The sequence below is a fragment of the Sus scrofa genome, chromosome 16 (genome assembly GCF_000003025.6).
Source record: "Sus scrofa isolate TJ Tabasco breed Duroc chromosome 16, Sscrofa11.1, whole genome shotgun sequence".
Classification (NCBI taxonomy): Eukaryota; Metazoa; Chordata; class Mammalia; order Artiodactyla; family Suidae; genus Sus; species Sus scrofa.
The window spans coordinates 3,870,307-3,887,887 of record NC_010458.4 but is presented as its reverse complement, the minus strand read 5'-3'; the positions used below and the strand labels follow the sequence as shown (position 1 = coordinate 3,887,887).

General features: G+C 46.2%; 1 protein-coding gene across 3 annotated transcripts in view; it reads right to left on the bottom strand.

Moving 5' to 3' along the window:
* The window catches only part of TRIO (trio Rho guanine nucleotide exchange factor), a 230,724-nt gene that overhangs the window by 33,667 nt on the left and 179,476 nt on the right, over window positions 1-17,581 (bottom strand). For all 3 annotated transcript variants that reach the window (XM_021077143.1, XM_021077142.1, XM_021077141.1), the window contains exons 34-36: window positions 9,482-9,774; window positions 7,811-7,981; window positions 4,938-5,033 (exon numbers count right to left, since the gene is read on the bottom strand). In XM_021077143.1, coding sequence (XP_020932802.1) covers window positions 4,938-5,033; window positions 7,811-7,981; window positions 9,482-9,774 — 560 coding nt within the window. The remainder of the gene's footprint in view (window positions 1-4,937; window positions 5,034-7,810; window positions 7,982-9,481; window positions 9,775-17,581) is intronic.

Below are 17,581 nucleotides of genomic sequence, written 5' to 3'. Positions count from 1 at the left end.
TGGATATTTTAAGGTGCTTCCATGTCTTGGCTATTGTGAATAGTGCTGCTGTGAACCCTGGGGTGCATGCATCTTTCTGAATTAGAATTTTCTTCTTTTCCAGATATACACCCAGCAGGATTGCTGGATCATGTGGTAACTATTTTCAGTTTTTAAAGGAACCTCCATACTCTTCCCCACAGAGAATATACCAATTTACTATCCCACCAGCAGTGTAGGAAGGTCCCATTTTCTCCACACCCTTTCCAGCATTTATTTGTAGGCTTTTTGATGATGGCCATTCTGACCAGTGTGAGATGATACCTCATTGCCGTTTCGACTTACATTTCTCTAATAATTAGTGATGTCAAGTATCTTTTCATGTGCCTGTTGGTCATCTGTATGTCTTCTATGGAGAAATGTCCATTTAGTTCTTATGCCTACTTTTTTCCTTGGAGTGTTTGTTTTTTTGATATTGAGCTGTAAGACAAATATTGAACTACAGACTAAATATTGTCTCCTTTGGATATAAATCTCATTGGTCACATCATTTGCAAATAGGTAACAGTTTGAAATTTTCCAAAGCACCCCAGCTGGACATATAAAGATGATCAAGAGGTATATTAGCGACTGAACTGGGAAAATGTGACTTATCTTCAAACAAAAAAACTCCACACAAACTAAAAGAACACTTAATATTTCCTATCACATGAAAACCTCTAACACTTGTCCTATGTCCGTCCCCCTTAAGAGTAACAGGCTGAAGCTGAAGTCATCACTAAGCATGGCTTTGAGGACAAAGTCTGTTCATACTATCTGTTTACTCAAGCCATGGAGCTGTGGAAACACACCAACTGCTGCTCTCACTTATGCAAGTCAGTTAAGGCCCAGGGCTGGATGGGAGACGGCATTCCTGCTTTCAAGTCGATGGCTCTTGGCCTCTAGTGGAAGCACACTCTTCCTGGTAGCAGCACAGCCTGGTTCATGCGTGTAGGTCTTAGAGGCCTTAGGCAGGAGGCTGAAGTCTGGAGGATGAGGAGAGGAAGCATCAGAGCTGCCTCCTGCCCAGATGTGCAAGGAAACAGATGAAGCTTGTGAGATTTAATTAGTCACTGGAACAGTGAGAAAAAAAGAGAAAAGGCTCCAGATGGTCCCTGATGGGCGGCGGGGGGGGCGCACTGGACTTCCCTGACGCCTGGGAGGCCCCTGCAGGCCACAGTCGCACCTGTGCCATCCACTCCCACCTGCCCAGCCACCTTTTCCACAAACCCTGAGTGAACAGGCATGAAGCTGCCCCAGAACCAGCATCTCTGGGATTTGGATGAACTGTCTGTGAAACCCTCGGGGTTCCTTGGGGTTTTGTGGGTAGGTTCTTGTCCACTTTCCTTGTTTCTTAAATGAAGACAGAATATCTGTTCAGGCCTATCTCTTCTGAGGTCCGTTTTGGTAAATTATAGTTTCTTAAGAAGCTGCCCATTTCATCCAGGTTTTCAAACTTACTTACAAAGAGATGAACAAAATAATGCATCATGATTGTCTGAATTCCCTTCGTTTCTTTCCCTTATAATTTCTTATTCTGTGAATTTATTTATCTCTTTCCCTTATAATTTCTTATTTTGTGCTTTCTGTTTTCTTTAGGAAGTTATCTGATGTCTATAAATTTCGAAAGAACAAACTTTTGGTTTTATTTATTATTCTACTATTTTTCTGTTTTCCAACTCATTAACTTCTGCTTTAATCTCTGACTTATTCTTTCTGCTTTTAAAAAAATTGTTGTTCTTCCAATATCTTGAGTGAGATGTTTATTCATGGTCCTTCTTTCTTGTACCTCCCTTTACATTCAGATCAGATCAGAGAAGAAAACCCCAGAGTCAGATTCATTTACCGTGGCTGTTGCTGTTACTGCTTGAGGCCGGTGCTCAGGTAGCCGGCACCTTTCAACACTGACCAGGAATGTGGGGAGAAGGAGCCTTGCAATCCAGGGACACGGGCACAGGGCAGCTGATCCTTTTTGGACGGAACCCTTGGTTTCAGGGTGAGGAGCTTCAGCCCCCTGAACACAGGCTGCACGACAGGAGAACTCACTCTCCCCCGCCGCCCCCCACCCCGGCCCAGGGCGCACACTGCTTCTGCTGGGCCACAATTCAGCCTACAGACCCCATGTTTGAAGGCACAACAGCTTGAGGTCGCCAGCAGGAAAACGGACTGAGGACCCACAGCACATGGTGAGCCCTGTGGGAGGAACCCAGAGTCAAGGGGAGCAGGACGCTAACATGTTTGACTAGAGGTTCGATCCACACAGAGTAGAGTGGCTGTCCTTGGAGAGCATTAGTGACAGGACCAAGGCAGAGTTAGGTTTCCCTTGCACCAGGAAAAGAGCGCAGGATCTAGACATCGTTCCATAGAGAATGAAGACGAGATAAATACCCCCCATGAAAGGCCGTGATAGGGTTCTGCAATGGGGAGGGAAGGCACGAGGGAAGGCCCGTGGATGGAACCTGGCTGGCGCCTTACAAACAGACCCCGTCTATAACCCCACCTTGCGGCTGGAAGCCAGGCTCGGAGAGGCAGGAGCCATCAGCAGCAGAGTGTGAGCCCCCACCTATCCGATTCCAAAATATCTGACGCCCCTTCCACTCTGCCGGGAGCTTTAGGCCTGTTCACTTCAGAAGAGATGTAAGTGAGGAGAAATAACTCAGTTTCAGCAGATAAAGTTTAATTCTCTAGAACGCAAGGCGGGGAATAAGCCAGTAAAGAGCCGAAAAGAGACCAGCCATAGAACTCCTCTCCATTTGAACTCATTACACATGAACCTTGGCCCACTTACAGAGGGATCCATTCAAACAGAGGCAGAATAATGACCAGCAGGTGGACAAGGTGTTGTCTTGTAACATCCCTTGGGAAAACTATGTCAAATGTTAGACAAGAGTGATTGTAATGATGATATAAGTGATGTGTATAAATGGCTGTTAATATGCTTAAGGATGCTTGAAAACTCATTGGATATAATTTAGGCATTTTTTAGGACATTAACCAACCTGTCTCTCAAAGAGATAGCCAGGATATGGTTTAGCTCAGTTCATGCTATGATCCCCAAATGGTGACCAATGGAGTCAAGGTGATTTATCCACCAGGTTCTGGAGGCCTTCCTGTCAACGTCGTGCTAACCGCAAAGCCCACCATGTCCTTCTCAGACCACAGGACAGAACCCCACTGGGGGGGATTCAGGGCAACACCTCTGGATCTAAATTGTGGATATAATTCCCCTTTGACCTACTCAGCCAGCCTCATCAGAAGCTGCTTAGGGGCAGGAGAAGAAACTGGAGTTACGTCTACGGTATCCAGTTAATACTGGCTTTGGAAGATAAATTCCTGACTTTAAAGAAGTTGCACTAACCTCTGAATAATGCAGGGCTTGGGTCGCTGACCCCTGATACCTGGTTCCTCGCTATCTGTGGTTGCACTAGACTGCAGATTGTAGTACTACCATGTTTACTACTGGAGACAACCTGTGAATAAGTGGACCTGAGAAATTCAAACCCATGTCGTTAAAGGGGCCACTGTATACTCTTCAATCTAGAAATTCCAGTGCTGGAAATTTACTCTACAGACAGAATCATACACATATAATAAACACGGATGTTTATGCTAGTGAAAACTGAAAACAATATATTATTATGGAATTCATTTAAATAAATTTTAGTAAAAATTTATCTCTGCTTTTACTAGCTGGTCAAATTCTTAAACATTCTGTGTGCCTCAGTTTACTCATCTGTAAAATGAAAGTACAACAGCATGTGCCTACCTCACAGGGCTGCTGCGGGGAGTATATGCAAAGAAAATGCCTGGAGGGAAACATCAAACTGTTACCAGTGCTGACCCCTGGAGAACGGAATGGGAGAGAGGCTTTTACTTTAGGAGGGGGTGACTTTTAGAAGATGCAGTGGGTAGGAGGATATACGAGTTGAAAAAGTTGTCACCATCACTAGTTTTTCTATCTCATAGGAAAATGAAAGAAACACAGAAATTTATTGCTCTGAATCAGTTAGAAACACTGCATACCTGTGTAACTTCAAAGAATCAACTTCTGATTTGGGGCTTTTGTTAAATGAATCCAAGTTAACCAAGTGTCAATAGAGAGGTCACTAAAAAAAGCTGTTACAACGAGAACCTCACTCTCTCATACACTGCAAATGCCCATGAGAAGCCTCAGCGACAGCAAAAGAGACTCCCAGTGGTATCTGTGAGACCCCCTGAGCCTGGGCACACCTTCAGACAAGACTGGAACTGACCACACTGACAAGACGGTGTCAGCATTGCAGACAATGTGGGTGTAGGAAAGGACCGACCTTGGCACCTGGGAGGTCCCTCTAAGCCCTTGGAATGTCCTGCCTGATGAAGTTTCTGTTTACCTGGGGGTCTTGGGCTAAGACGCTAACAGTGTGACTTCTGGTGGGGGCTCTGGGCCATATGTTACCTTGATCTCTGGAAGGGCAGGGAACAAGGGTGAGCTGCACGAATAAGCAGGCCATCTTGTGTGGGTGATCAAACCCAAATAAAAACTCTGAACACCAAGAGTGGGGGGTTGTCCCTGGTTGGCCGAGTCCCGCACGTGCCATCACACACTGTGAGATGCCAGAAAGGTTGGCATAGCCAGCACTCCTCCCCTGGGAGAGGACATGGCGGCTGGCACCTGGAACCCTCCCGGAGCTGCCCCTGCACCTCTTTCCTGGCTCATTTTCACCTGCCTCCTTTCCTGGTCATGAACTGCAAGTGTGTTCAGTGACTGAATCAACCAATGACTCAAACTGAAGGTGGTTGGGGACGGCCCCAAACTTGTGGCTGGTCAGAAGGGACGGCCGAACTCCATCATGGGGACCAGAGCCACAGGGGGATGAGGGCATGCCACCTGCAGGGGCAGCATCCCGGCCTCAGGCCAAGCCTCGGGGAAGCCTTACCATCTTGCTCTTCACGAGTTCCTCGATGGCACTGACGAGCTCGGCTGCACTGGGCGTCTCGGAGCTGGTGGGGCGGACTAGTAACCGTGAAGAGGCCTAGGGAGAAGTTGAGAGACAGAGGGGGGAGGGGAGTGCCCCCTGTTAGTCACTGCCCGGACAGAAAATTCTCCTGCAAGCGCTGTCTCTTTTAAAAGTAATTCCAGACAAAAAGACCACAAGTTTGTCTTTGTTTGCATTTATTTAAAGCCATCTTTTTAAATGTACAATATGCTGACATGAAATAGTGAATAAGACCTGTCTGGGAGACATGTGGAAAGCAGACAAAGTCTGTTTTTAATCCGCAGCCATGTACCATCAGAATGTTTTTCAAAGAGGTGGACGGGCGCGGGAAAATCCTAACTTTTGCAACTGCTGGCCAGGCTACTGGCTACGGAGGAGAAGACGGAGAATCTGATCAACAGAAGAATGAGAGGCTGAGGGGGCCAATGAGCGACCCCTTTAAATAATCAGGAAACGGGGCCAACGAGTGACCCCTTTAAATAATCAGGAAACAAAACAGGAGACTAAAAATGGCTTTACTGTGTGGATGGGGCTAAAAGAAAGAAACAAGGAAAGGAAAGGAACCGGGAGCACTGACCAGACAGGGAAGAGGGGGACAAGCTCACCATTTTCTGTGCCATCCATTTCCCCAATGATTAGTGCAGAGGACAGGAGATCTGTGGGCTCACAAGCTATCAGATGCCATTTACGGCTAGAGTCAGGGTGTACAAGGTGGACAGGTAAGGAGTCTGGGGAAGGGGCTACTGAGTTCAACTTTCAGTAATTAGCAAACACGCTGTGTTTGCAGATTACTTGCCCCGTCAATTTGCTGGAAACTAGAAGAGGGGTGTAATATGAACCTTGCTTCATATTAAGGACAGCAGAGACGCATGCGACACACGGCTAGCTGTCCTAACGATGCAGACAGATACGGGTTTACGCGTTTACAACGAGGCTTTTACAATGTGGATCCAGATATGCACTTGGCAAAACAAATGTTGGCTTGGTCTAATGACAGCTGGAAGATGAGGTGAGGAAAACAAGGAAAAAAATTCAAATGGAGAGGTAAGGAAACTGAGCCAGAACAGACACAGAACACAAATCAACATAATGCTGCAGTGAAAGTTTACAGAAAGAGAAAACAGAACAAAACAAAATATTAGTCACAAGATAATATACTCTCTGGGAACATCACTATAGATTTTTGTAAAAGAAGAATTTCTATGGATAATACCCAATGAGGTAACACAATAACCAATAAATGATTTTAGCAAACAGAGAAATACAGTACAATCCACTCTTTAAATGGAGAAAAATACCCTCTTATTCACTAGTCCACCAGACCTGGCACCTCACTTTTGGCTAACCATCCAAATCAACAGATACCAGTTTTCTGCTTTAAAAACGGAGTTCCCGCTGTGGTGCAGTGGTTAACGAATCCGACTAGGAACCATGAGGTGGCAGGTTGGATCCCTGGCCTTGCTCAGTAGGTTAAGGATTTGGCGTTGCCGTGAGCTGTGGTGTAGGTTGCAGATGCGGCTTGGATCCCGAGTTGCTGTGGCTCTGGCGTAGGCCGGTGGCTACGGCTCCGATTCAACCTGGGAATCTCCATATGCTGTGGGAGCAATCCTAGAAAAGGCAAAAAGACCAAAAAAAAAAAAAATGCTACAAAGCAACCAAGGATCGGTCAGAGCTCTGCTTCCTGGTGGTTCTGCTCTGGGCAGTGGGGTCTGAGCCCTCAGATGCCCCCACTAAACTCCAGACTTGAACCAAGCTGCCTCCTGCTGCCAAGTCCCATGGCACCCTACTGTGTATTAGGGTCCCGGAGGAGGAGGCAGGGATCTAGAAAGAAGGGGCCTTAGCTGAAGACTAACGTGTGAGGTGCCTCGGCCTCATGGCAGGTCAGTCAGTGGGCCGGGCCGGACACCAGGTCATGATGCATGGGCCATCCAAGAAGCGATCCTGTTATAGCGCTGAGGAGGGAGTCAGGGAAGGTAAAAGGGTAAGAAGGGGAAAAAACTGATGGAAACATCTGTTTTATTCAGAAAACTTAGTTTCTGCCAAAAAAAAAAGAAAAAAAAAATCAGCAGTAATGACTTCATAGCATGGTTTTCAACACCTGCCAGTTTGGAGAAGCAGGATGGGCTGGAATGCGAGAAGATGTGCAAGCCACAGTTATCAGGTTTCCTTCTTGATATTTTAGGGTTATAGCATGGAATGTACAAAATAATTTTAGATTCTGTAAGAACTCAAAAAAACCCCCAGGAAACAAACACTAAGATTTCCTTAGTATAAACCCTCCTCAGACATTCAAAGAGGAGATTCACGGCTTTGGACTAAACTCCTGCACTGTGACAACTATTCCTACTCCAGTTTGATCCAAATGTTTGCCATGTTGGAAAAAGGAACTGGACAGCCATACAGTCTCATCTGAAAACAACACCTGTATGCACAAACACCCAACAGAGAGAAGCTGATGGGCTTGTGTGCATCTCGGACGTAATCACGCAGGCAGTATGTGACTGCTCTGTCATTTCAGGGACCCTGGTCAGTACAGGCGGAGAAATTAAACTGACTTTAAAAGTAGCTGTGACTAAAAGCATCCATAAGAAATGCACTGAACATGTTTATAAGAGCACATGTGTGGGAGACTCCGGCATATTCCTACAGCTTAGTTTAAATGGCCTTTGTTAGCCATACTTTTGGGGTGAAAACGGACAGGATTCCGCCGGGAAAAATTGACACATTTCCAGGCACCTTTTCAAAGCCCGGAGGTTACTCTCTAGGTCCGGCAGTGAGGCTGGTGTACAGCAGCTTCCACAAGGCCCCCTCACCTTGTCATCCTGCGAGTCCGGCTGCAGCAGGCTGTGCTGCTGGATGGCCATGGGCGGGGGCAGGGGCACGGCATCCGCCCCCTCCTCCCCTTCTTCCTCTCCACAGCTCTGCATGCCCGATGACGAGGATTTGGAGAGCGTGCCACTGCTCAGGCCCTCATTCCGGCCTCTCTGAAATCAGACCGACATTTGCCTGTTAGAACCCAGGCCCTGGCTGTGATTTCAGGTCACAGAAACCGAGCCCTCAGGGGTTAAATGGAAAAGCACGGCCAGGATTTCTAAACTAAGAGCAGAAATCAGGCTCCTTCCAACCCTGATGGGAGGTTTCATTCCTTCCTGCAGCCTGACTCCCCTGCTTGTCAATTTGGATGAGGAAAGGACCACTGATGGTGACTTCTAAAGGGCCAATGTTAACTGCTGGGCTCTGAACACATCTCATCTTTAAGAAGCCAATTTTAAAGAAGTTCAAAAATTTGTGCCATCCATAACCCCTCAGTTCCTCTGGTCCCCTATCATTTTACTTTTGGCACTCTGCTCGAATAAAATTCACTGAAATAATGAGGGGCATAAAGAAAAATACAATTCAAGGTGCATTTTAAGAATCTGAATTAGGTATCCATTAATTGCCCTCTGTTCTTACTTTTAGAAAAAAAGATTTCCGTTTTATTTCTAAGAGGCCACAGTCTACCAAAGAGATAGACAAGGATATAAAGAAATTATACACTCCTGTAAAAACCTGCAACAAAACCATGCCCAGGAAAAAAGCAGCAGAACCCCCCTAATCTGTAGAATAAGTTAAATGATACAAATCTTGTCCTCTCTCTGCCTTTTTCTTTTTGAGTCTGTGAGGGAATAGACAGGGTGGAGGGCAAGTTATAAACTCTAAAGGCCCATCACTGACACCACATTTTGCTGAAGGCCCATCTTGGGAATCATGAAGGAACTGCCCTCTAAAAAAGGAAATTAAAAATAACTCCCTGCTGATCTACATACGTTTATCTCTGATAACATGGGCATGATCCAGTGTTTGCTACTGGGTTAACAAAGTCAATTAACTGGGTATTTTAACTCAGGATAAGATATAAGTATGAATGTGAGGCAGGGGTGGGGTGGAAACAACTGGAGGATGCAAACATTCCTCCAGAACTTCCAAGTCTAAAACTGATGCTTTTGGGGAGTTCCCTGGTGGTCTAGTGATTAGTATTCAGCACTTTCATTGTTGCCCAGGTTCAGTCCCTGGTCTAAGACTTGAGATCCCACATCAAGCTGCTGTATGCCATGGCCAAAAAAAATAAAAAAAAATAAAAAAAAATAAAATTGGTGCTTTCCTTGCAAAATGCAGCCACCATGGTTGAGTGCTAATCTCAGGGACTGCTTAAATCTTTTGTGGCACGGTAGCACCCCTGGCTTTGTCTGTGATGGAGGTGGAGGGGGGCTGAGGCAGCAGGGCTTTGCTTCCTCCTGGTACAGGCAGGGAGCGTCCACACCTTCGGAGGGGCTCTGATTTCTTGATCAGAAGCCACACGTGGGTCCCAGATGCTAGCGGGCTGCTAGGGGCACTGAGCGGGGCTCTGACCAGGTCCTTTCCAGGAACTTAGGGGAAACAACCATGCGTGTATCTGCTGTTCCCACAACTTGGAGAGGGGCTGCCAGAGGCGCTGGGGGCCTGACCTCTTCTACCGTCTCGTCCTGTGGGGTGGCTGCACTGTCGTCCGAGTCCTTCTGTGAGCCGGCATCAGCGCTCTTGCGGACCTCCCTGCTCTTCTTGTGCTTGTGCGCCAGCTTCTTCACGTGCCCATCGGCCTTGCCGCTGCTCAGCCGCCGCACAGGGCTCGTCAACCACTTGCGAAGGGTGTTGCCGGGGCGCTTGGGGCCCGGGGAGCTCTGCGCCCCCATCATGTGGGGCTGGAGGGAGGCCACGGAGGCGGGTGGGCTGGCATCGTTGCTGGAGACGGACAACGAGTCTGTGGGGAAAGAGAAGCAAGTGTGACAGATGACCCTGAAGCTCCCGTGGTCCCAGTCGGTCCCTCTGGGCCAGCAAGCATCAGTACTGCCCAACTGAAAGCCAAGTTCAGTGGTTGACAGCTGGGAGCTCTACAAAGCTCTGCCCTGGGGGGTGGGGAGAAAATGCCCTTATCCTCACTCATCGATGTCTCATTGAGTCCTGCCAGACATGATTTTTCTCCAGAATTACTGCCCCCTCCAAAAATTCCAAGTCAACAACCCCATCATTACTGTACAGACTCAAAATGACACCATCACTTAAAATATGACAGACATTGTAGGACAGAATGGTTACATTATTCTTTTCTCTCCTTTTTTTCTAGGGCCACACCCATGGCATATGGAGGTTCCCAGGCTAGGGATCTAATTGGAGCTATAGCTGCCGGCCTACACCACAGATACGACGCCAGATCTGAGCCATGTCTGCGACCTACACCACAGCTCACAGCAATGCTGGATCCTTAACCCACTGAGAGAGGCCAGGGATCGAACCCACAATCTTATGGTTCCTAGTCGGATTTGTTTCCACTGCGCCATGACGGGAACTCCTTCACGCATTTTCTTGATAGACAAAAACCAAGAAAGAATGGCTTAAAGAAGAACTTAAAGGAAATTAAAAACCAATCCTGTTGGGTAAATATGTTGGTTTGACTCACTCCCAATGAATATAAGTACCACTACTTAATAAATAAATACACATACAGGCATACCTTAGGGATATCGTGGGTTTAGTTCCAGACACTGCCATAAAGCGCATCACACACGAATTTTTTTGGTTTCCCAGAGCATACAAAAGTTATGTTTTGCAATGAGATCCTGCTGTATAGCACTGGGAGCTATATCTAGTCACTTATGATGGAGCATGATAATGTGAGCAAAAAGAATGTATACATGCATATGTGACTGGGTCACCTTGCTGTACAGTAGCAAATTGACAGAACACTATAAATGCTATAATGGACAAAAATCATTATTAAAAAATAAATAAATAAAAGTTATGTTTCCACTATACTGTGGTCTAGTAAACGTCCAGTAGCATTGTCTAAAAAAAGTACATACCTTAATTAAAAATATTTCATTGCTAAATAATGGTACCCATCATCTGAGCCTTTGGCAAGGTGTAATCTTTTTCCTGATGGAGGGTTTGAAAAAAAGGCAAGAATCACAAAATGTGACACAGACACAAAGTGAGCAAATGTCACTGGAAAACTAGTGCCAACAGACTTGCTTGATGCAGAGCTCCCCCAAACCTTCAGTTAGTTAAACTGCATTAAATTAGTTAAAATGCGTTATTTGTGAGGTGCAAAAAAATCAAAGTGCACTACAATGAGGTATGCGTGTGTGCATGAATGCGTGTGTCTAAGTCAGTATAAATGTGACCTGGTCTGGTATTATGACACACGGCACCATTCTGGAAAGTTGAATGCCAAGGGCAAGGTTGGTAGCTGTGGGAAGTACAGCTGGATGGCTCACTGGGAGACGTGGCCCACAGCCCCTTATTCCCAGTCATTCTCTGGAACAACCCAGCATGTGGAGTCTTTGTCCTCAGCCTCAGCAAAGTTACCACACACCACCATCAATTAACAAAACAATACAATGTTTAATGAAATGTGTGAAGAGGAGACGTCTTCCTCAAATAACCAAAATGTTATTTGAAAATATATCCAAAGGAATCTTTTCACTAGATTTCAAAAACTAAGTATAGGCAACACTAAGATAATTTGTCTAGTGAAAAAGGGAGATACTTAAACACTCGGGTAACAGCCAACACTCAGCAGATCTGTGGAGCCACATGAGCTGTTACTTTACAAACGGAGGAGCAGTGAGGAGGCCCCACAGTGAAATGAAGTAAAACACCTCCCTGTAGGAAATGGAAGGAGGAAGAACATTCACTATGCTTGTGAGTTTCTTAAACCTTTTGAAGTCTTAAAAATAAATTAAAATTAATCTCTGAGAAGATTGAACAGACACCTGTCTTCGCTGTATTTACCTCTGTGGCACTGAGACCATTACGTGCCGCAGTTGAAAAGCAAAGGGGCTGATTCTTCCCAATCCTGTGATTATGTGCACAGGAGTCAACAGCAGCTTCCCACTCGCATTCCAGACGTCGGGGCTAGACGGCGGAGAGCCGTGTGACTGTGGCCCCAGCCCTTCCTTGGCCCAGACCTCGCAAGGGGAGAGGGCATAATCTTCCATAAACAGATGATGTGTTTCCAGCGGGATGGCTCATTCTTAAAAACCTAGACTTTCTCAGAGGCAGACTTTGGCTCAAAACTCATCAATATAGCATTCTGTTCAAGAGTAGCTGCCCTGCCCCGTGTGTGTGTGTGTGTGTGTGTGTGTGTGTGTTTTACAGAAGAGTTATTAAAATGTTCCCATGCCAGCCTCGTTTTCCTCAGGTACCGTCTGGATGATTTAGGAGAATGAAACCATTAAGTTATCGACATCCATGTGTAAGAGCTTCATGAGACTTTCTCAGGTCCTGACCTAGGACAAAGGGCAGATGACACCGACACGGTGACATGCTTCCAACCCCTTATGCAGTGACAGCAGGAAGGACAACAGGAAGAGGAGGGTTTGGATAACCTACGTGCCAGATAATTCATTCCGTTAAAGTTTTTCTAAGGATTAGCTATTAGCAAGACACTGCGCTGGCCACTACAGGTGACACGTTCCATACTCTGCTGGGACTCAGAGCCAAGTCCTGTACTTGCCACTGGACACAGGTGAATAAACCTACACTCTTCACCCAGGAGACCCTCTGTGCAGTGTTTTCAATGATTATATCCACATAACCATCACTGAGGCAAGACTGGGGCACTTCATGCTATGAGTACAAACCCTGGCAGAGGTCGAGAAGGAGGGCGATCCAGTGGAGGGACCAGGAAGGCTTTGAGGAGGAGGCGGTGCTGAAGCTGGCCTTTGAGCGAGCTGGGCCTGAATCACGCATGACGAGCTCACAAGGTCATCAGCTCCAGGAGGGCAGGGGCCTCACCTATCTGGTCACCTGGGGCATATCCAAGGCTCAGCATACAGTAGGGCGTCTATTAAGCATCTACTGGAAACACAGAAATCTCAGCCCAAAGAAACAGGGCTAGCTGATCCACAGCCCTGTTCTAGGGACAGGCCCTTCCTGAATGTTCGTGCACTCAGCCAAGTAACTGCACGAGACAAAGAGCCGTGGAGGTGGCCAGCCATTCCGGACCAGCCAACGCCAGGGGCAGGCCCAACAGCTCAGCTGTGCCTCAGATGAGCTAAGAGAGGTGGGAAGAAGACAGAGGCCGACTCACTTTCATAAAACTATGGCACCTTCAGGTCTTACAGTTCATCAGCAGATACTCATACCTTAGAGATGATGGAGACACTGCCTGAGCCAACAAATGAGACTTCTGTGCGTTTTTGTGCCTATGGCTGAGGACTTGGGGGGAAATCTGGCCCTGGAGCAACGCAGCACTAGGATGAGTCCTAAGTGAAGAGGGCGCCCACCAGGAGATCTGGCCGGTCTCTGTGTCCATCGAAACTCGTGGGGTGACAGAGATGTGAGAGCTCCTGGAGGGGAGAGCTGTGGGCAGGCTCCCTACACACAGACCTCTCCCGCGTCAGCAGACCCAGAGGCCACAGGAGGCACGGGGCAGGGGACTGCAGACCATCACTGACAACTTGTAGGACCTGGCTGGCTTAAAAGGATGATTCTTGGGGCATCTCCAGCCTTGCTTAGGAAAGGAGCCAATGGTTGTAAAAATGGTTCAGGTGAAAGAAATTAGAGACACCATTTCTTAGCTTCTCTCTGTGGGCTCTGCTGCATAGGATCTGGTTCTCTGCACTTTGAGAAGTAAATTCAAGAGAGACTGTTTTTTTCCATTCATCTGTCAATGGACATTTAGGTGTCCATCATGTCTTGGTTATTGTAAACAGTGTTGCAACGGACACTGGGGTACATTATCTTTTTTTTTTTTTTTTTATTTTCCCACTGTACAGCTAGGGGGGGAGGTCGTATCTTTTTGAATTAGAGTTTTCTCCAGATACATGCCCAGGAGTGGGAATGAAGGATCATATGGCAACTCTATTTTCAGTTTTTTTAGGAATCGCCATACTGTTTTCCATAGTGGCTGCATCAATTTATTATTTCTGCCAATGGATAAAGACGATGTGGTGTACATACATAAAACACATATACACAATGGAATATTACTCAGCCGTACATAAGAATGAAATAAATGCCATTTGCAGCAATGTGGATGGGCCTCAAGATTATCATATTAGGAGAAGTAACAAGATAAAGACAAATATCATATCATAGCACTCTATGCGGAATCTTTAAAAAAAAAGATACAAGTGAACTTATTTACAAAACAGAAATAGACCCACAGACAGAGAAAACAAACTTAAGGTTGCCGAAGGGGAAAGGGGGGATAAATTAGGAGTTTGGGATTAATACACACACTATTACATATACAATAGATAAACAAGGACCTGTTATATAGCACAGGGAACTAGACTCAATATTTTGTAATAACCTGTAAAAAATGGAATGTGAAGAAGAATGTATATATATGTGTATACATGTAAAACTGAATCACTGAACTGTATACCTGAAACTAATACCATGGAAACCAACTATACTTCAATTTAAAAAAATTTAAATTAAAAAAAAACCTTTTTTTTCCCTCAGCTGGCAGGTCAAGTATTATAAACACAGCCATGGCTTGACCAGTCCAGCCCAGACCCAGGACAGAGGCAGAGCTGTCCAAGGTCAGAACTCAATAGTGTGGCAGACGAATTGCAGTGCTGAGCCAATAGTGATTCCCTTCTTGAGCTGCCATTTATTGTTACTTCAGTGACATTATATCATTTTACTGGAATATTTATGACTTAGAAATATGCTGGCAGCAATTACAAACTAAGAAGGAAATTAGGTCAATTTTTACATTTTTATCTTGAAAAACAATTTCATTTCAGAAGTCTGAAGATGTACAGGGAAAATTTCACCTGTTCCTAAGATTAGCAAATATTTCGTCTTGGGCAGATCTGATATATTAGACACAAGTGGGGGTGATTAGCAATGAAAAAAAAAAAATAACCAAAACCCAAAGCAAACAAATTCTTTCTTTCTAGTTTGATTTTAACAATGATACTCAGTTCTTCACACTGTTTGACACTTTCGATAAAAACAATAAGCTGTATTTTCTTTGCAACACAAACTCATTTTGTCCAAATCAACGGATCTTAACAGTCCATTTACATGCTTTTAAATGGATTGTGACATAATGCATATATCGGTAATTTCAAAACACTTAAAAATTATATAAACTTATATCGATCCTTAATAGGATGAAATGAAGTGCCTGCTATTATTTTCAGTTCTCTGAAGAACAGACTTTGACCACAGCTCTGATGCAAATTTTAAATTACACACTATGTCCAATGGCATCTAGCAGGATTACGGTCCCCAACGTGACCAGGCCTAAGTAAACGTAAACATTAAAGAGCTTTAGATGGTCTCCTTGGGAAGCTCCTAAATTACTGGTCTGCACAAGGTGGCTTCCCTAGCTGAGCTCCAATGGCCATGATGCTGTGTCTGAAGTGTGTGGTCTGGGCAGGCCCCTTCCTCTAACGCCCCCTCTGCTCAGGCGGACCATGAGTGGTGAAGGCCAAGGACAAGAGTAACCTGGGGCGGAGGCCCATGGCCTGGGCTCTCCATCTCCCTTCCAGGACAGCACCACTTCCAGTGGGGTGACTGTCAGGAAGGAAGCCACCATGACCACAGACTCCAGGCTGCACGTGGGTGGGCGCTGGGTCTTGCTGTTTACAGCTCTGTACCCAGCTGGCACATCCTTAGAACTTAATAAGTGTATGCTGAATAAATAATGAATGGGTGAGGGTGAGTATTTCCCAGGCTGAGCTCACTGCCTGACAGCTTACACCATCCCCCAAGAATGGTGACGTGCTGACCTGGTGTTGTGTTCCCATCAGTTCTGCGATGAGCTGTAAGTTGCATCTAATTTTCATCCGGTTCGTGAGTTTGTGAATTGTGGGTGGTGACTCAGAGTAGATCGAAGCTGCTTCTGTCCTGGCCTGAGCTATGCGTTGCTTTCTGGCCAGGCAGAGCAGGGCCCAGGAGTGCTTGGTGAGGGTAGGCAGCACACATGCAGCCCCCCACACGTGTGGGGTGGGCAAGGGGGCAGAAAGAGGGTTTTTCACAGAACTGGCCAGAGAAATAGGATGGAAAACTCATTTGTCACTCAAAGAAACTGCGCTGTTCCTGTTTCCATCTTCAGTTACTGTCTCCTGTCTCTAGCCTCCCCTTCAACTCCGACTTTCTCAGAAGAAAAAAGGACTCAACACCCAGTACCGTTGCCTTTCCAGCCAGTCACCCTCTTCCACATCTACGGGGATGCCCGGGCTACATCACACCTTCTCGGGGATGTGCCTTCCTCTTTCCAGCCTGGGGAGGCACCACTGACTCCAGGTCCAGGTGAAGATCAATAAAGGGCATCAGAAGGAACTCCGGACCTGTCAAAGGGGCCAAGTTTGAGCCTGGCTCTTCCCCTCAACAGCCGTGACCCCAGGCCAACATTCTGGCATCTCAGTTTTTTCATCTCACACGGCAATAATAAGACTACATGAAGTCACGAAGATGAATGGGCTTTGCAAACTGTAAAGTGCCATTTACAAACCGATGGCTGAGGCAACCTGGGTAGTACAGAATTTACCAGATTATACAAACTGTGAGCACCCAGACCATGGGGATTTGTTTTTACCGTTCTGTAATCACAGGCCTAGCATGGCATCCAGGACTTACTCCAATCATTTGTAGATGCGTGATGGCTGAGTGAGGCAAACTAGATGAATCACTTCATTCTGCTTCCATTTTAAAAAATAACTTGTCTCTTAGTAAGAGGACAAAAGGAACTGCAGCATAGACACTACCAGCACGCCCCAGTCATTAAAAACGATGCTCATGTGTGCACCAGAGAAAGCCACGCGTGAGTTGCCTGAAGCCCTAAGAGAGGAAAGCAAAGTTTCTCTCTTCTTATTTTGAAGGGGAAAACAACCTCTCAGAGATGGTTCTTTGCTGAAGTCAGAGTTCACCCAAAGTCCATGCTAGATTTCTTCTGAAAATAAAGAAAAAAGCTAAAGAAAGGAGGGAAAGTGGGAGCCTGACCCTTAGCCCCACACAGCCAAGTTTCATCACGTGAACACACACAGCTCTGAACCGCTGGGAGAAGGGAAGTCGGCTTCTAGTCCCAGTCTCTAAAACTTGAGACATCTGTGATTAATAAAGCCCCCCTTTTTTAAGTGTAAAAAAAAAAAGAGGAACAGGGACCATATCCTGCAAGCTGCAGACTGAGAAAAGGATCACATTTCATATTAACCCTCTCCTCATTCTCACAATGGAAGAAGGCTTGAAGTTTCTAGAGTCCCAGAGTAAAGCCTGGAGTGCTGAGGATATTGACACTGAATTGAAAATGCCAGCCCTGAGTTCGAATGTGCTTCACCAACATCCATGCGGTTCCTTGCAGGCCTCTCGCATGGCCCCAGTTCAGTCCCAGCAGCATGTGGGCTCCAGGCGGGCATGAGCAGCCGCTGCTCTGCTCAGGCTGGATCTCTTTCCCTTCAAGCGAGTGCCTCATAGGTTAATGGTCACCCAAAAGCAATGGGGCAAGGGTTCTAGCCTATCCTCCTGATAGTCTCCTGATAGTGAACTGACTGTGACCCCTTACCAGGGAAAAATGCACAGAAGTGGTCTTTGTAAACATGTAGCCT